The 16,915-nt window shown below is 45.6% G+C and overlaps 1 protein-coding gene across 1 annotated transcript in view; it reads right to left on the reverse strand.

Annotated features, from left to right (window-relative positions):
* capn5a (calpain 5a) overlaps positions 1-16,915 on the reverse strand; it is a 113,175-nt gene that overhangs the window by 64,820 nt on the left and 31,440 nt on the right. Inside the window, exon 2 of the mRNA XM_043692439.2 lies at positions 7,992-8,165. Coding sequence (XP_043548374.1) covers positions 7,992-8,156 — 165 coding nt within the window. The 5' untranslated portion in view covers positions 8,157-8,165. The remainder of the gene's footprint in view (positions 1-7,991; positions 8,166-16,915) is intronic.

Consider the following 16,915-nt stretch of genomic DNA (forward strand, 5'->3'; position numbering starts at 1 on the left):
CTGGCCCATTTTCACGCAGCAATGGCAGAGTGACAAAGATAGAATCCCTTCAGTGTGGAAACAGGCCCTTTGGCCCAACAAGTCCATACCAACCCTCCGAAGAGTAACCTACCTAGACCCATTCCCCTACTACTCTACGTTTACCCCAGACTAATGCACCTAACCTACACACCATTGGACACTAATGGGCAATTGGCATGGCCAATCCACCCTGACCTGCTCATCTTTGGACTGTGGGAGGAAACCGGAGCACCCGGAGGAAACCCACGCAGACACGGGAAGAACATGCAAACTCCACACAGACAGTCACCCGAGGTGGGAATCAAACCCAGGTACCCAGTGCTATAGCCCCATGGGCTTCACTTTGGAGAGTACAGGGATCCCGAGATGTAACAGGGCAGGGTGGGGTAGGGATGGGCTAAGCTGAACAGGAATCTGAAAGCTCCTGCACTTCTGTGCAAGTAACAAGATAAACAAACAAAAGTCTGTACAGTCCAACGTCCAGGCACTGCCACTACTGAGCAAAACCCCCAGGACCTTGTCCTTCATACTCAGCCTCCTAAGTCTGCCCTTCTGTGTGTCTCCTTTAATCCATTACTCTGAAAACTGCCCGTGGTTGTGTTACCATGAAGATACCACAATCCTTACTCAGTGGTTAAGTATGGCGGAAGTCACAAGACTGGAGTCTGGTCAAACTCACTTTATTTACTGCCACTAGTTTCTGGAGCATTCCCTGAACAGAAAGAACACTTCACTTCGCTCTCAAATGGAAACAGTCAAGAGAACAGCCAAGAATGGAAGGTGTAAAAGCAAAACAATTCAGTTTCCTGGCTCCCAACATGAATTGGCCCCGTGCTGAGGGAGCTGAGAAACAGCAACAAAACTAATCAATAGTGTCTCTCCACAAGCAACACCTCACGCTCCTCCTTGATGGTGAGCAGGGAGAAATACAACTCCAAATAAAAGATCAGCCACACGATTGGGATTTCATCTCTAGCGGAGATTTAGTGGGCTATTTGGTGTCAGGACCTTGTGAGTTGAAATCTCACTCTAGACCGTTAAGCACGCAGTCCAGTTGACACAACAGTTCAGACAGACTGCTACAAAAAGGAGGAACAGGAGGAGGTCATTCAGCCCCTTAAGCTCAGACTACATTGTTTTATAGATAAACATGGGGCGTGGCTGGGCCAGCATGTGTAACCCATCCACAATTGTGCTGAGCATCTTTCTTTTCTTGAATCACTGCAGTCCATGGGCTGTACGTTGACCCAAAATGTCCTTAGGGAGGGAATTCTGGGTTTTTGACTCAGTGACAGTGACAGTGAGGGAACAGTGATATATTTTGGTTTAAGGTGGGAAGGGAAAGATTTAAAAGGGACCTAAGGGGCAACTTTTTTTCCCATACAGAGGGTGGTGTGAGTTTGGAATGAATTGCCAGAGGAAGTGGTCGATGCAGGTACAGTTACAACATTTAAAAGACATTTGGACAGGTACATGAACAGGAAAGGTTTACTGGGATATACAGGTACATGGGACTATTTTAGCCTGGAAAACCTGGTCGGCATGGATTAGTTGGACCAAAGGGGCTATTTCCATGCTGTACGACTCATTGACTGTATGTGAGTGGCTCAGAGGGGAACTTGCAGATGGTGGTGTTTCCACATATCTACTGCCCTTGTCCTTCACAGTCCTTCATATTTTTTAATTAAGCATAGTCTTGGTAGCAATGAGGATACCTATAATATAATGCTTCAATCCATGAAGTCCCAAGCTATTCCCATTCTAGCCCATATAACATTATCAGATCGGATGCTGCCACTCCTTTCAGAACCATCACCTTCTGCAACATCTCCAGACCCACAAGAACATGATTGACTCTTAACTGCCCCCTGAAATGGCCGAATGAGAGGCTCAAGGGCAATTAGGGATGGGCAACAGATTCCGGTCTTGCCAGCAACAACCACATCCCAATAAAAACCATCCTCACAACTGAACCTTTGTGACACAAGGGAACATTGCAGTGTATCTGTGCTTCAGACTTGATGGAGTGAATGGCCTACTTCTGCTCCTGCGTCTTGTGGTCTTCTCCTTCTCAAAGGCTAGTCTATCCATTTCTACAGATAGGGACTGATGGGAGCTTTTAAACTATTTAACAAGAACAAAAAGCACACCTCCACACACTCACTCGGGCACACACACAGACACAAATTTCAAATTAGGTCAGTCAGCTGGGGAGGCATGTGAGTTGTAAATTCCCACGGATTGGATTTGCACCAAATGTTACAAACTGTACAAGAGTAAAAGAAAGAAAAACAACCCCAGCAGCCAACACTGTGCTGGAATACTCAAAATACTCCACGTTGACTAAACAGACCTGAAGGACTGTGTACTATTAGACCTACTGAGTTTCTCCAGAATTTGTTGTGGGTTTTTTTTTCTGATTTCAAGCATCCGCAGTATTTGGCTTTGTGATGAAAAATATAAGATCCGGAGAGTGTTTGACGGGTGGATGCTGACCAGACAATTTCCCCCAGTGGGGGATGTAGACAAGCAGATACAGTTTCACCACACGGGCCTGAGGAGGGAATTCTTCACTCAGAGAGTCATTGGTCTGTGGAACTGTCTTCTGCAGATTGCATTGGATACTGGAGGGTCACTGAATTTAGTTCAGACTGAATTTGACAGATTTTTGTCTGGCCATAGAGTCAAGGAATTTGAGGAACAGGCAAGCAAATGGTGTTATGATCACAAGCAGAATAGCCAAGAAGTTAGTGAATGGAGGATACGGCTCAGTGGGCGACTCCTGTTCCTTATATTCTTATAGGCAACTAACTCTTCAGCTTTAAGTCAATTAATGAATAGGATCAAGAGCCCATCAAATCTGCACTGGCATTCCATAAGACCATCTTCTACATCAACCCTATTTTTCCTTTGCTACACCTTTATCCCCTTGTGTTCTACAATATCTTAAACCAAGTTTTGAATAGACTCAGAATATCAAACATAAAAAATTTCTCCCCATCTCAGCCTCAAATAACTGATCCTTTCTCCCAAGGCATTGGTCCCTGGCTCTAGACCCTCCAATGAGAAAGTAGCCTCTCACTGACTACCCTGTCCAGCTCTTTATGAATTGTTTTGTTTTACTTTTTAACAAAGAGATCAGCTTCTCATTTTTCTCAACTCCAGGGGGTACAAAATGATAGAATGGAACTATCCAGCACAGGAGGTGGCCTTTTGGCCCATCAATTCGGTGTTGACTCTTTCGAAGAGTGACCGACTTCCCTCCTCTTTCTCCATAGATCATTTAGATTAGATTACTTACAGTGTGGAAACAGGCCCTTCGACCCAACAAGTCCACACCGCCCCGCCGAAGCGCAACCCACCCATACCCTTACATGTACCCCTTACCTAACACTACAGGCAATTTAGCATGGCCAATTCACCTAACCTGCACATCTTTGGAGTGTGGGAGGAAACCGGAGCACCCGGAGGAAACCCACACAGACACGGGGAGAACGTGCAAACTCCACACGGTCAGTCGCCTGAGGCGGGAATTGAACCCGAGTCTCTGGCGCTGTGAGGCAGCAGAGCTAACCACTGTGCCACCGTGCCGCCCATTATTTCAACAATTCATCTAATTCCATTTGAAAGTCAATTTCAGAACTGTGTCCTGTACCACCAAGTCCAAGTCCATCAACTGCATCCAAAAACAATTGCAGTGGGACAGGTACTGAACGTTTACATGTCCAGATTTTTTTTTCCCGAATAAGGATATGCAACAAATCTTGACCTTGCCAGCAATGGCCACGTCTTAAAAAAAATTCTTGTGTGAGCATTTCTAATCAGTCTAAAACTTTCCCTAATGGCCTTGAACTGAGTGACTTGCATGACCATTTAAGGGTCAGCTACATTGCTGTAGGTATGGAATAACATGTAGGCCAGACTGGGTAAGGGTGGCAGATTTCTTCCATTATAGGGAATTTGTGAGCAGGGTGGGTTTTTGCAAGAATCAAAGATAATTTTATGGCCATAATTGCTTATTCTAGTCACAGATTTATGAATGTAATTTAAATTCTATCAGAGCATTAGCCTCGGCCAGTCTGACTAATCACTGCATCACTATATGTATGTGGAGGAACAATGGTGGATATTTCTGTGTATAATGCAGAAGATGCAGGATCAGTTCATTCCAAAAAGGAAGAAAGATCCTAGGAGGAGGCATGGGTGGCCGTGGCTGATGAGGGAAGTTAAGAAACATATTAAGTCAAAAGAGAAAAAGTACAACATAGCAAAGATGAGTGGGAAAACGGAGGACTGGGAAGCTTTTAAAGAACAACAAAGGATTACTAAGAAGGAAATACGCAGAGAAAAAATGAGGTACGAAGGTAAACTGGCCAAAAATATAAAGGAGGATAGTAAAAGCTTTTTTAGGTACGTGAAAGGCAAAAAAATGGTTAAGACTAAAATTGGGCCCTTGAAGACAGAAACAGGGGAATATATTATGGGGAACAAAGAAATGGCAGAAGAATTGAATTGGTACTTCAGATCTGTGTTCACTGGGGAAGACACAAGCAATCTCCCTGAGGTAACAGTGGCTGAAGGACCTGAACTGAAGGGAATTTATATTTGCCAGGAATTGGTGTTGGAGAGACTGTTAGGTCTGAAGGTTGATAAGTCCCCGGGGCCTGATGGTCTACATCCCAGGGTACTGAAGGAGGAGGCTCAGGAAATCGTGGATGTGTTGGTGATTATTTTCCAGAGTTCGATAGATTCAGGATCAGTTCCTGCGGATTGGAGGGTGGCTAATGTTGTCCCACTTTTTAAGAAAGGAGTGAGAGAGAAAGCAGGAAATTATAGACCAGTTAGTCTGACCTCAGTGGTGGGAAAGATGCTGGAGTCAATTATAAAGGATAAAATTACGACACATCTGGATAGCAGTAACAGGATAGGTCAGAGTCGGCATGGATTTATGAAGGGGAAATCATGCTTGACTAATCTTCTGGAATGTTTTGAAGATGTGACCCTGAAGATGGACAAAGGAGATCCAGGAGATGTAGTATACCTGGACTTTCAGAAAGCCTTTGATAAAGTCCCACATAGGAGGTTAGTGAGCAAAATTAGGGTGCATGGTATTGGGGGCAAAGTACTGACTTGAATTGAAAATTGGTTGGCTGACAGGAAACAAAGGGTAGTGATAAATAGCTCCCTTTCAGAATGGCAGGCGGTGACCAGTGGGGTACCGCAGGGATCGGTGCTGGGACCGCAGCTTTTTACAATATACATTAATGATATAGAAGATGGTATTAATAGTAACATTAGCAAATTTGCTGATGATACAAAGCTGGGTGGCAGGGTGAAATGTGAGAAGGATGTTAGGAGAGTACAAGGTGACCTGGACAGGTTAGGTGGCTTGTATACCCTTGAGTTTTGAAGATTGAGAGGGGATCTGATTGAGACGTATAAGATTATGAAAGGATTGGACACTCTGGCAGTAGGAAACATATTTCCACTGATGGGTGAGTGCCGAACCAGAGGACACAGCTTAAAAATACGGGGTAGACCATTTAGGACAGAGCTCAGGAGAAACTTCTTCACCCAGAGAGTGGTGGCTGTGTGGAAGGCTCTGCCCCACAGGGCAGTGGAGGCCCACTCTCTGGATTCATTTAAGAAGGAGTTGGATAGAGCTCTCAAAGATAGTGGAATCAAGGGTTATGGAGATAAGGCAGGAACAGGATATTGATTAGGAATGATCAGCCATGATTATATTGAATGGCGGTGCAGGCTCGAAGGGCTGAATGGCCTACTCCTGCACCTATTGTCTATTGTCTATTGTGAGTGGACAGATGCATGGCAGATGCAGTTTAATGTGGATAAATGTATGGTTATCCACTTTGGTGGCAAGAACAGGAAGGCAGATTACTACCTCAATGGAATCAATTTAGGTAAAGGGGCAGTACAAAGAGATCTGGGTGTTCTTGTACACCAGTCAATGAAGGTAAGCATGCAGGTACAGCAGGTAGTGAAGAAAGCTAATAGCATGCTGGCCTTCATAACAAGAGGGATTAAGTATAGAAGCAAAGAGGTTTTCCTGCAGCTGTGCAGGGCCCTGGTGAGACCACACCTGGAGTACTGTGTGCAGTTCTGGTCTCCAAATTTGAGGAAAGACATTCTGGCTATTGAGTGCAGCGTAGGTTCACGAGGTCAATTCCTGGAATGGCGGGACTATCTTACGCTGAAAGATTGGAGCGACTGGGCTTGTATACCCTTGAGTTTAGAAGACTGAGAGGGGATCTGATTGAGATGTATAAGATTATTAAAGGATTGGACACTCTGGAGGCAGGAAACATGTTTCCGCTGATGGGTGAGTCCTGAACCAGAGGACACAGCTTAAAAATAAGGGGTAGGCCATTTAGGACAGAGATGAGGAGAAACTTCTTCACCCAGAGAGTGGTGGCTGTGTGGAATGCTCTGCCCCAGAGGGCAGTGGAGGCCGAATCTCTGGATTCATTTAAGAAAGAGTTGGATAGAGCTCTCGAGGATAGTGGAATCAAGGGTTATGGGGATAAGGCAAGAACAGGATACTGATTGAGGATGATCAGCCATGATCATAATAAATGGTGGTGCAGGCTCGAAGGGCAGAATGGCCTACTCCTGCACCTAATGTCGATTATCTGTTTCACAGCCATTTAACATAAAATAGATTCTCTACAGTATAGAAACAGGCCGTTCGGTCCAACAAGACCACACTGACTGTCTGAAGAGTAACCCACCCAGACCCATTCCCCTACCCTATATTTACCCCTGACTAATGCACCTAACACTATGGGCAATTTAGCATGGCCAATTCACCCGACCTGCACATCTTTGGATTGTGGGAGGAAACCGGAGCACCCAGAAGAAACCCATGCAGACTTGGGGAGAATGTGCAAACTTCACACAGACAGTTGCCTAAGGCTAGAATCGAACGCGGATCCCTGGCGCTATAAGGAGCAGTCTAACCACTGAGCCACCCCTGTCTGCTATCTGCCCCGTGGTCACTTTTGCATCTTGTTTCTCATGCCCCATTCATTCCAAGGGGTTTAAATTTTGCTAACCAGGCTAATATGGTGCTTTAATGCAATTCATTTTACTGGTTCACACACATTACACAAACCTAGGGGTATTGTGGCGGAGTGGTAATGTCCCCACCACTGGATCAGAAGATTTGGCTTCAATTCCCACCTGTGACAGAGATGTGTCCATAAGACATAGAAGCAGGAAGAGGACATTCAGCCCATTGAATCTGCTCCATCATCCAATCAGATTGGCACTGACCTGATAACCCTCAACTCCACTTTCCTACCTTTTCCCCATAACTCTTGATTTCTTTCCGGATTAAAAATCGTTCTCAGCTTTAAATGTACTTTATGACCCAGGTTCAACAGCCCTCTATGATAAAGAATTCCACAGATTCACAGACAGAGAGAAGAAATTCCTCCTCGTCTCTGTCTTAAATATGTGACCCTTTATTCTGAGATTATATCCTCTGATCCTAGACTCTTCCCCCAAGGGGAAACAACCTTTCTGTATGTACCTGTCAAGTCCCCAAAGAATCTTGCATGTTTCAATAAGGTCACCTCATGTTCTTCTGTATTACAATGAGTTCAGACCCAACCTTTGGTCATAAGACAGTCTCTCTATACCTCATGCCAACCTTCTCTGGACTGCCTCCAATGCCATTATACCATTGCTTATATATGGCACCCAAAATAGGACTCCAGCATAACAAACCCAAACAGGTTGGTCAAACATTATAATCTTGCACAAGATGAACTGTTCTACATTGAAGGAGGGCACTCAAGTCAGTCAAAAATAATTAGTCCTTAATTCCTAATTGCCCCAGGCTCAGTAGTTTCCACTAATGAGCCCATTGGTTTTAGTCAAGTCAGCAAATAGTACTCTCCGTATTCCAGCAACAACAGCCTCTGGAAGGAAAACAGAAAACGACTTACAGTTGGGCGTTTCCAGCGGACATTGGACAGCAGTGCCGTTGTACAGAATAGAGATTCATCATCGGCAATGAACAAAGGGTCTTCAAACAGCTGGTTGCGCTGTTGGCACTCCCTCTTCAGGTTATAGAAATCCTGGTTTCCATAAGGCTTCACTGAGTCAAACATCCTTCAAACCTGCAACAGGCAAAGACACAAGATAAAGCATGCAAATCAAATCATCACCCAAATCATAGAAACACTACAATGGAGAAGCAGGCCATTGGGCCCATCGAGTTCCATCTCCCTACAAACCTGCATTTCCCCTGGGTAATCTAGCTTGTCTGCACATCCCTGGACACTTTTGGGCAATTTATCATGGCCAATCCACCTAAACAGCACATCATTGGACAAGAGGAAACTGGAGTACCTGGAGGAAATGTGCAAAGACAATGAGGAAAATGTGTAAATTTCACACAGGTACCCATGGATGGAATTGAACCCTGGGTCTCTGGCACTGTGAGGCAGTAGTGCTAACCACTGAGCTACCGTGCCATCACTAAGCTCATTGCCTGAATGAATGTAATTAAACTTTCATAAGGGAAGGGGATGCTTAACCACTTCAGAAAATGCAATCAATGAGTGATAGTGACTTTAAACCCACATGCTTGTGTCCTAACCTGCACCAAATCCCCTTCATCCATGATCTCTGCCTTCACTGAGTGAGGCAGATTGCAAGGAGGGATGCAAGCAGTTTATTGAGAGATATTGATAGGTTAAGTAAGTTGACAAAATGTTGGAAAGTAGAGTATAATGTGGGAAAACTTGAAGGTGTTCATGTTGGAAGGGAGAACAAAAGAGCAGAGCATTATTTAAGTGGAGAAAAACTGCAGAAAACTGCAACACAAAGTGACTCATGCACAAAACACAGAAAGCTAGCACACAGACGCAGCAAGTAATCAGGAGGGCTATTGCAATGTTGGCCCTTATTTCAAGGGGGTTGGAGTATAAAAGTAGGTCAGTCTTACTGTAACTGGACAAGAGGCTAGGGAGACCACATCTGGAGCACTGTCAGCAATATTGGTCCCCTTATTCATTGGAGGCAGGTCAGACAGGGATCACTAGGATGATCCCTGGATTATCTTATAAGGTTAGGACTCTACTCACTGGAGTTTCGGAGAATGAGAGGTGATCTCATTAAAACATATAGGATTCTTAAAGGGCTTGACAGGGCTTTTTTTTGATGAATTTTTTCTGCCTGAAACATTAATTCTCCTGTTCCTCAGATGATGCCTGACCTGCTGTGCTTTTCCAGCACCACTCTCTCGACTCTAATCTCCAGCATCTGCAATCCTCACTTTTAAGTGGAGAAAACTGCAACTCAAAGACACACTGGTCAGGCTAACATTTAATGCCTGTCCCTAACTGCCCAGAGCAGGGGTCACAACATTTAGTCAACCACATTTCTGTAGATCTGGAGTTACATGTAGGCCAGTCCAGAGAAGGATGGCAGTTTCCTTCCCTGAAGAGCATTAGTGAACCAGATGGGTTACTCCTTGACAGCAATGGATTCATGGTCATCATTAAACTCTTAATTCCAGATTTTGTTGGATTCAAATTCCACCATCTGCCATGGCAGGATTCGAACCCAGGTCCAGAAAGAACATTCCCTGGGTCTCTGGGATTATAGTGATAGCACCACTAGGACATTCTGGATTAGTGGTGCTGGAAGAGCACAGCAGTTCAGGCAGCATCCAAGGAGCTTTACCACTAGGACATTGTCTTCTTTTAAAGGCTGAGAGGATGTTTTCCTCATGGGAGAGTCTAGGACCAGAGGGAATAAACTCAGAATAAAGGGGCAGGTCTTTGGCATTTGTTGCCACAGAGACCTGCGGTGGGGGGGCGCGCAGAGTCCTTGTGTATAGTTAAGACTGAAATAGATTCTCAATCAGTCGAGGAATCAAGGGTTATGGGGAAAGGGCAGGAAAGTGGATGAGAGGAATTTGGATCAGCCATGATCCTGTTCAATGATGGGACAGGTTTGAGGGGCTGAACAGCCTACTCCTACTCACTCCTACATCTCATGGTCTTACTTCATTGATTCCTGGTTAAAACACTCAATTATAAAATTCTCATTCTCATTTTCAAATTACCCCCCCTTGCCTCACCCAGTCTCACCTCTGCAATGTGGAATTCCCTCCCGAAAGCTGGGATTTGGAGGAGCTGGTGTTGGACTGTGGTGATACAAAGTTAAAAGATCACACAATACCAGGTTGGAGTCCAACAGTTTACATATGAAAGAACTGAAACCAACATGGTCATTCTAAAAGATGAGAGACTTAAACAATCCAGGTCTTTTTCAATATATAATTTCAGTTAGATCACACTTTTGCTATAAATTCTGTGTCCTACAATCTTATACTCTACAACCACCTGATGAAGGAGCAGCGCTCCGAAAGCTAATGCTTCCAAATAAACTTATTGGACTATAACCTGTTGCTGTGTGATTTTTAACTTTGTATCTCCACCTCCTCTCTCCCACCTTTATAAAAAGGCAATAGTGTGCAGTGCTGGAAATTCTATTGACAGAACAGGCTTGGAATGTCTCTCATTGCTGCTAACATCCTCCATTAATGATTTAAACAATGTGGAAGAATGCCACTTAACCATGTTATTTGATGATACAAAGATCAATGGAATGAACAGCCATCGGCAGCTTTGGCTCCAAAAGGATATAACAAAATACATTCTCAATAGTGATAATCTAGAAACAGTGAAGGTCCAACGAGACTTGTGTGGCCCAGCTAAATAGAACATTAAAACATCAATCAACAGCTTTAGAAAATAATCAGATATGCTAATTGAGTGCGGATACTTTTATCTGATGAACAGCAATTCAGGTGTCGTGCTATAATTACGAATGAATGTGTGCATGATGCTTTTCCAAAGATTCCTCCAGGGCTTCAGCCTCCCTATTTCTTTAGCCTGCGCCAGCTCCGGCGAAATCACTGTTCCTCTAATTCCGGCTTCTTCAGTATCATGCCACTTGCTGTAGCCATGCATTTAGCTGTTAAGCAGCTCCTGACATACTGCAGCAATCCATACCCAAATGCAGGAAGAGCTGGACAAAATCAGGTTTGGGCTGACAAGTGGCAACTGATATTCACGCCATGCAAGTGCCATCTCCAAAGCGAGACAATCATCCTGTGACATTCAGTGACATTACTGAATTCCCCCTCATATCAACATCCTGGGGGTTACCTTTGGCCAGAAATTGAAGTGGACCAGCCATATCGATAAAGTGGCTAAGACAGCAGGTCAGAGACTAGGAATCCTGCAGTGAGTAACTCCCCTCCTGACTCCCCAAAGCCTGTCCACTATCCACAAGGCACAAGTCAGGAGTGTGATGGAATACTCCCCACTTGCCTGGATGGGTGCAGCTCCAACAACATTCCACCATCTACTGAAGGGCAACTAGAGATGGATAATAAATGCTGACCCAGTCAACAACACCCACATCCCATGGCTGAAGAAAAACAAAGAGATGCTTTTGAATTCTCTTCCAACTGGGCTCTATCCCTCATCTTTTACAATGTTCCACAAGACCACCTTTCTGGACATCTGTCTTTACTTCTCTTTAGTTGGCGTCATGTCAAGAACAGCTTGTTCCCTGCCATTATCAGACTGATGATTGGACCTCTCCAACTTTAAATAATGTTGATCTTGTTTTGTGCACCTCTCATGCAGCCATAACCTTGTAGGTCTCACTCTGTTTAAGCTCCCTAAGATCTGTCTGTACTCACAAAACAAAGCTTTTCACTGTACTTAGGTACACATGACTACAATAAATCAAACCAAAATCAAGTCCAATCTTAATTGTATGATGACTTTGTAAAGTATCTTGGGATGTGTTGTGATGTTACAGGCACTATATAAATGCAAGTTGCAGTTGTTGATGATAAGGTGTAAATGTGGGTAGGTGGGGTTAGGTTACAGATTAGCTATTCTTTCCCTGAGAAGTGAAATAGGATCAAAAGGCTAAATTACCTCATTCCCAATCAAAAAAGGGTGGAGTTACATCCTATTTGGATTGGCTTTCTTTCAAAGCACTTTCCATTTGAAGAGCATCCAAAGTGCATTATACATTGCTCGAGATAACATTAGCAGTTAGCTATACAGAGATTTTATCAGACTGGATTGGCAGCATCAATGAATATATAAATTTTTCATCTCCTGTGAATAGATGGATTAATGGCTTGAGCGATTCACTGATAAAGGGTATTTTTCGCCTTAAGCAGTTGAGGGGCCCCCGGGGGGGAGGTGGGAGAAGAAAGAGGAACAGAATCAGAGGAAATGATCAAGTATTCACTCTTGCTTATTTCGAATCCTTCATGAGCCCAGGATCACCCAAAAACACATCGCAGCCAATGAGGGGCCTTTTGAATTACAGTCACTGTAATAATGCAGAAAAAATATTGCAGCCAATTTTCACACAGAATGCTCCGAGAAAGAACAGAGATAAAGAACAGAAAATTACTCATTCACACCAGAGGAAAAGTCCTGCGTAGGAAGGTGGGGGTCCTCTTAGAAACTATGTTTCTATAGTATGATACATTTAGCAGCGTGAGACCTCATTTAACTGTGTTACAGCAGTAACTAACCTCCGACAAGCATGAACAAAAAGTTTAATGGGCTGCACACTACCCTATTATGATGGGTACTTTCAAAAATAAGGCGGCTTTGGTCTTAGAAGGAATTAATGGGGTGAGTAAGGGGAACAACGGTCACCCTGATGTCATGAGTAGTTGTCAAAAGGATTGAGACAATCCATTGACACTAGAATTAGGGGCTAGCACCGAGTGGTCAGGGGCAGAGGGCACTCCTCATCAGGCAGACCCTTGGAGGCAGCAGTCCTCATCGGGTGGTCCTCATAGGGTGGGCTTCAGACAACTGTCTTCTTCAGATGGAAGACGAAGCAGGAGAGAAGGAGGAAGACCCAGAGAAGAGGTCTCTAACACTCAGCTGGAAAGCAGGCTACTGCCTCTCAACCACAATGAGACTGACACGCTCTGTACCAACAGCATGTCTGTCCTCTGGAATCGGTGAACTATCCCCAATTGTCACAGTCATATAGTTTATCTAATACATTGTAAAATAACGTCATGGAGGCTGGTATCCCATCACCAAATTACCCTTTTCTCACACATGCACAATACATCTGACTCAATGCCAGTGCCCAGAGTGAGGAGACTCTCCAAATCTCCTGTTTATCTCTGTCAGCCTGGGTTCCCTGATTGGTCCAGGTTCCCAATCGGAAGTCTCGTACTCAATACGATCCACCTGGCTAACTTTGTTTCAGGTGTAGAAAACATATGACATACCTTTATAACAAATCTAAACCGCTGCAGTCTAAAACTCACTATGCCCAACATGGTCTGGAGCCAAGTCCCAGTGCGGACTGGAGGCTAGGTGCCAGCTTGGTTTGGGTTGGGAGGCCATTGTTCACAACTTTTACTTATTCGATGCTGGACTTTTTATTTCTCTATTTTTCTAAGATCTTGTAACTGAAGAATCTGTACCAGGGTACTTTTGTACCTAAGATGGCATCGTAAGTAGCGACTTATAAACTTTTCAATGTGCTCATTGGGTACATGTGACAATAAAGCTAATCTATTCTAAACTATCAGAAAATTGAGCCTAAAAATGTATCGCTGGAAAAGCGCATCTCAGGCAGCATCAAAGGAGCAGGAGAATCGACATTTCGGGCATAGATCCTTCTTCAGGAATGAGGAGGGTGTGCCCAGCAGGCTAAGATAAAAGGTAGGGAGGAGGGACTTGGGGGAGGGGCATTGGGAATACGATAAGTGGAAGGAGGTTAAGGTGAGGGTGATAGGCCGGAGAGGGGGTGGGGGCGGAGAGGTCGGGAGGAAGAATGCAGGTCAAGAAGGCGGTGCTGAGTCTGAGGGTTGGGACTGAGAAAAGGTGGAGGGAGGGGAAATGAGAAAGTTGGATAAATCTGCATTCATCCCTTGTGGTTGGAGGGTTCCTAGGCGGAAGATGAGGTGCTCTTCCTCCAGGCATCGTGTTGCCAGGGTCTGGGGATCAAGGAGGCCAAGGACCTGCATGTCCTTGGTGGAGTGGGAGGGGGAGTTAAAGTGTTCAGCCACGGGGTGGTTGGGTTGGTTGGTGTGGGTGTCCCAGAGGTGTCCTCTGAAACGTTCCGCAAGTAGGCGGCCTGTTTCCCCAATGTATAGGAGGCCACATCGGGTGCAGCGGATGCAGTAAATGATGTGTGTGGAGGTGCAGGTGAATTTCTGATGAATATGTAAGGATCCCTTGGGGCCTTGGAGGGAAGTGATGGGGGAGGTGTGGGCGCAAGTTTTGCATTTCTTGCAGTTGCAGGGGAAGGTGCCGGGAGTGGAGGTTGGGTTGGTGGGGGGTGTGGATCTGACAAGGGAGTTGCGGAGGGAGTAGTCTTTCTGGAATGCTGATATGGGTGGGGAGGGAAATATATCCTTGGTGGTGGAGTCTGTTTGGAGGTGGCGGAAATGACGAAGGATGATATGATGTATATGGAGGTTGGTGGGGTGGTAGGTGAGGACCAGTGGGGTTCTGTCCTGGTGGCGATTGGAGAGGCAGGATTCAAGGGCGGAGAAACGGGAAGTGGAGGAGATGCGGTGGAGCGCATCGTCGATCCCGTCTGGGGGAAAATTGCGGTCTTTGAAGAAGGAGGCCATCTGGGTTGTACGGTATTGGAATTGGTCCTCCTGGGAGCAGATGTGGCGAAGGCGAAGGAATTGGGAATATGGGATGGGTAACTGTGGGAGTTAGTCGGTTTATAGCAAATGTCCGTGTTGAGTCAGTCGCCCAAGATAGAAATGGAGAGGTCTAGGAAGGGGAGGGAGGAGTCTGAGACGGTCCAGGTAAATTTGAGGTCGGGGTGGAAGGTGTTAGTAAAGTGGATGAACTGTTCAACCTCCTCATGGGAGCACGACGTAGCGCCGATACAGTCATCGATATAGCGGAGGAAAAGGTGGGGGCTGGTGCTTGTGTAGCTGCGGAAGATGGACTGTTCCACATATCCAACAAAGAGGCAGGCATAGCTGGGGCCCATGCGGGTGCCCATGGCTACCAATACCGAACAACTCAGATGGCTTCCTTCTTCAAAGACCGCAATTTCCCCTCAGACATGGTTGACGATGCGCTCCACCGCATCTCCTCCACTTCCCGCTCCTCCGCCCTTGAACCCCGCCCCTCCAATCACCACCAGGACAGAACCCCACTGGTCCTCACCTACCACCCCACTCCAGATACATCATATCATCCTTCATCATTTCCGCCACCTCCAAACAGACCCCACCACCAGGGATATATTTCCCTCCCCACCCCTATAAGCATTCCGGAAAGACCACTCCCTCCGCGACTCCCTCGTCAGATCCACACCCCCGAACAACCCAACCTCCACTCCCGGCACCTTCCCCTGCAACCGCAAGAAATGCAAAACTTGCGCCCACACCTCCCCCCTCACTTCCCTCCAAGGCCCCAAGGGATCCTTACATATCCATCAGAAATTCACCTGCACCTCCACATACATCATTTACTGCATCCGCTGCACCCGATGTGGCCTCCTATACATTGGGGAGACAGGCCGCCTACTTGCGGAACGTTTCAGAGAACACCTCTGGGACACCCGCACTAACCAACCCAACCACCCGGTGGCTGAATACTTTAACTCCCCCTCCCACTCCGCCAAGGACATGTAGGTCCTTGGCCTCCTCCATCACCAGACCATGGCAACACTACGCCTGGAGGAAGAGTGCCTCATCTTCCGCCTAGAAACCCTCTAACCACAAGGGATGAATGCAGATTTATCCAACTTTCTCATTTCCCCTCTCTCCACCTTTTCTCAGTCCCAACCCTCAGACTCAGCACCGCCTTCTTGACCTGCAATCTTCTTCCCGACCTCTCCGCCCACCCCCTCTCCGGCCTACCACCCTCACCTTAACCTCCTTCCACCTATCATATTCCCAACGCCCCTCCCACAAATTCCCTCCTCCCTAACTTTTATCTTAGCCTGCTTGGCACACCCTCCTCATTCCTGAAGAAGGGCTTATGCCCGAAACGTCGATTCTCCTGCTCCTTTGATGCTGCCTGACCTGCTGCGCTTTTCCAGCAACACATTTTTAAGCTCTGATCTCCAGCATCTGCAGTTCTCACTTTCTCCTATCAGAAAATTGATTACACATGATTGACTGCCTATATTAGATAACTGTGATCGCAAACCCCTCAATATCAAAATAGGGCCCTGGGATCTTTCAGTGTTCACCCAAAATGGCCAGACACGGCTAAGTTTTAGCATCTTTTTCAAAAGGTAACACCTCTGGCTCTGCAGCATTCCCTCAGCACTGCACTGGAGTGTGAGCCTAGATGACTGATTCAATATTATGGGAAAGGTTTGAACCCAGGACTTGCTCATTCTGACCCCCAATAGTTATCCTTCAACTTTGACCTTTTGTAATAGTTCTATTGACACCCAGGTAGAGATCCTTAATGGCAGACAGTATAAAGGGTGTCCCAGTCTCAGACCTGCTCACCTAGACCTTGTGGCTCAGCTTCCCAATCCAGGATGTATCTGGGAGTTGGGGACTGGATTCCTAATGCGAGTTGGAAGCTGACTTCCCTTCACTAGGTTGTCAAACGAGATCAATCTTTAATCACGTGGATAGAATCCTACTTAAGGCACTACTTAACTAGAAACCAACTGACAAATGTCTAACTAAATTCCTACACAGAGATATTTTAAACAAGATATACCTGTTAAATCAGTTGGTGTTGAAACAGCAACATTTATCAGAGGCAATGGGTCAGGCTGAGACAATAACTCATTCAGAGTGTTGTTCAAATGGGAAAAAATTAAAAATCACATGACACCAGGTTTTAGTCCAACA

This window comes from Chiloscyllium plagiosum, unplaced genomic scaffold, assembly GCF_037043375.1.
Source record: "Chiloscyllium plagiosum isolate Xiang-an unplaced genomic scaffold, Cpla_swu_hap1 HiC_scaffold_6, whole genome shotgun sequence".
In the NCBI taxonomy this organism is placed as follows: domain Eukaryota; kingdom Metazoa; phylum Chordata; class Chondrichthyes; order Orectolobiformes; family Hemiscylliidae; genus Chiloscyllium; species Chiloscyllium plagiosum.